General features: G+C 32.4%; 1 protein-coding gene across 1 annotated transcript in view; it reads left to right on the top strand.

Moving 5' to 3' along the window:
• LOC106683113 (cytosolic carboxypeptidase 6) overlaps positions 1-3,445 on the top strand; it is an 80,277-nt gene that overhangs the window by 50,844 nt on the left and 25,988 nt on the right. Inside the window, exons 6-7 of the mRNA XM_067051258.1 lie at positions 405-496; positions 567-677. Of these exons, the coding sequence (XP_066907359.1) occupies positions 405-496; positions 567-677 (203 nt within the window). The remainder of the gene's footprint in view (positions 1-404; positions 497-566; positions 678-3,445) is intronic.

Here is a 3,445-nt window from a genome sequence, read left to right as displayed (position 1 = left end):
CCGTTTCTCACTTTAAATGAAGTGTGCTTGAATTAAATGAACATTAATAGCTTTTGGAGAGCTACAATATTACAAGGTTCAGTGTGGTCATCTCCAGTTTAACATTCAATTAAAATGGTAATTAAATTTAGAAGCGAGTGCTCTTACAGTGGTTAACATGTAACAGAATACATTTTAGATATAGAGGTGTTGCAACTATACTTCAATGTTGGTATATTGAATAAACAAACATATCATGTTCTCTAGCTATTGTTGTTTTTAATATTCTTACTCTAAAACCTCTCTAATATAGCTCATACCTCTTGTTTCAACAATGTTGAGCTATAGACTCCTCGTCAACAATTAAATATTTTAGTCTAAATTAATTTACTCTTGTTTCACTGAGATATCCATTTCCGTTTCAGGACATTGAATTGGATATCATATTAGACATACACGCCCACTCCAATCTTCGAGGGGCATTCATATCTGGTAACACGTACAATGATGTATATAGGTACGTATATGTGTATATAAGCATTAATATTTATGAAGGAAATTATCAATAACGCATTTTTTTTTTTTAGGTATGAGCGCCATATAGTCTTCCCAAAGCAACTGGCCCAAAACGTTCTTGGCTATGAGGGTTCTTATACGATTTTCAATCGTGACAATAACAAAGCTGGATCCGCAAGAAGGTATTTGATCTGAACCTCGATATACACAAAGCATGTCTAATGCCTGAACCTCAGGCGGTTTTCAGAGTAAATTAATCAAATAATGATTTATTTTATGCTTTATGAATTCTTTTTTTTTGATTTCTTAACCATGTTGCACTCATCTCCACTAAAACTTTTTTTACGTTCATCTAATTTATGAAATAAAAAAAAAATAAAAAAACTACTAGCTAATAACGATATAGAAACTAGACGTTGAAGCAAATTCAAACCAAAATTAAGAAAAAAAAATGATGTAAAAAGTTTTAGTATTTAAATATGATTTTTCAAGCACAAATGGTCCTTCCTACACATCCACTGGATGCCAAAAAACTTTGTCTGCTGAAACTAGAAGTGGTCTGAACTACCAGTGCTACATTTTGGAGAAAATAAAAAAATGCAATCTTAAAAATAATCCGAATTTTAAAATTTTATCAGCCATTAAATATCTTCTCTTTATTTTAGCAGTAAAAGGCATTTAATCCTCCAGTAAAAGTCATTTAGTATCTAAAAAATTAGTACTGTTATAAAACTTAATGATATTTTAGTGGAAGAGTCTTATGGAATTAAACTGGATTTAATGAATGACAACAATTCTTCCTTATTTTATAGTCTATATGGTTGTTATCATAATGGAAAATGATCTTCAGGAAGGTAATTTTTCTCCTAAAATGTATGAATAGTAGAAATAAAATAGTTTTTAATCATTAAATGACATTAATATTAATATATATTAGCAAGAATGACAAAAAAGGAGAAAATTATATGTTATATATTGGTTATTGTTATCAGGTAAATAGTTCTTAAGTAAATATGATATATTAGTGTTGATGTAAGCCCATGTTTGTGGTTTTGTTGAATTTGGTTTTTTAGCAACCTGAAGATGGGGGAAATCTCCCGAAACGTTGTTGCTGATGATATGAAATAAATTATTGTATTTGAAATAAGGAAGAATTGTTGTCATTCAATAAATCCAGTTTAGTACTGTTATGTTTTTGGTTGTTTATTCAGAAATTAAGGCGTAAAACTTACCGGTCATCAACGCCAATATTTTATTCATGTATACATTTAGTGTTCGATTATATAAATGAAAAAAAATACACATATATGTATAAAATACATAGATAAAAAATATATAATATATAAACAACAAATACATAATGTATAAAATATACAAAAATACATAATATATAAAAAAATTCATACATATATATACATACATTACATATTTGCAAATAGTCCTTGTTTTTTCAGAAAAGACACAATCTTATTTAAATATATTTCCCGATTTCCCAGGGGTTGGGAACTCTGATATCTTTGAAGTTATACCCAGTTCATTTATTCTTCTAGTGTAAAAAACACACTGTTCGAAGATATGACTTATTGTCTTTGATTACATTTCTTGCATCTGGGTGAATCCTCCTTTGTAATTAAGTGAAGATGTGTGAGCCTGGTGTGCCCTAGTCTTCGGCGTGTCAATACAACCTCCTCTCTGCGGTTGCCGCGACTGGAGTTGCTCCATGCCTTGACATTTTTCTTAATCGCCTTAAATTTATTTGGCGGTCTGATGTCCGACAGTAACTGCCACTCCTGTAACATGGCCTCTCTTAGTGGAGGTACGAGCCCAGACGCTGTCATGAAAGCTTTACCGCGTCCTGGAAGGGTAAGCGCCTCCTTTGCTGCCCTATCAGCCATTTTGGTTGCCTCTAATCCCAATATGACAAGCTGACCAGATTAATTGTATAATTTTTCCATCGTCATACAAAATTTTTATGAGTTCTAAAACACAGAGCACTCAGCGAGTCTGAAATAATCACCACATTTTTAATTGTTAGCTCTTCACGTATCTCAGTGCCATTGCAATTGCGCCGATTTCTGCTGTATATTACTATAATGTTTGTGCAATTTATGTTTGTAGGTGTTTGGGGTTACAAAATCGGATACCGTAGATGTGCTTGATTTATCTGTAAAAAGTGATCGGGTAAAGATTGGATTATTTTATGCTACTTTTTTTTTATAATCTTCCGGTAATGTGTTTCCTTTTGAAATTTTGATAGATGAAGGCTTAATCTGGGTATTTTGTAGGTCCAGAGAGGCACTTCATTTTCTATTGCAGTTAGTTTGATTTGTATCAGTTTATCTATTGTAGAAACCATTCTATCTGACAGTGGCAATGTGGAGTTCCTTTTTTTTTGTTGGAATCTTGCAACAAAATTAGGTTGGAAGATGTATTTATGGGTTGGGTGCGTGTTTTGTAGGTATAACTTTGTCATGTAATTAACGGCTAGCTTTTGTCTTCTGAACAACAGAGGTGGTGGTCGGACACACAGACTAAGGGTTGGGCTTGTCCTAAAGGCTCCTGTAGTGAGGTTATAGTTTTTGTGATAATAAATTGATTTTGAAGTTTGTCTGCTGGTGCAACGTCTCATCCTACTTTTAGACGACGAGGTTTTTAATTTTGGAACTTAGGTTTATGTAGTTTCATACATGCTTGAAATAAATCAGCTTAAAATAATAAACTTTTTGCATACCATGGTAAGGCACGATGCTTCTAACTCCAAGGACCTGGGTAAGAATCGGGCTGTGGTCTAGGTCTCGCGGATTTTGTTTTTAATTTTCAACATTTAGAATGCTACCTGGGTTAGTTTCTCCACAAATTTGTATCATGCCACTCTAACACTAATTGTATTTTTACGTAATGCAATCCTAAATATCAATAAACAAACAGAAAAAGAAAAAAACTTTTTCAA

Source organism: Halyomorpha halys, unplaced genomic scaffold (genome assembly GCF_000696795.3).
Source record: "Halyomorpha halys isolate HHAL.00 unplaced genomic scaffold, Hhal_1.1 Scaffold467.1, whole genome shotgun sequence".
NCBI classification, from domain to species: Eukaryota; Metazoa; Arthropoda; class Insecta; order Hemiptera; family Pentatomidae; genus Halyomorpha; species Halyomorpha halys.
Note: the sequence above shows the minus strand (reverse complement) of the source record. Positions and strands in the feature narration are given on the sequence as shown.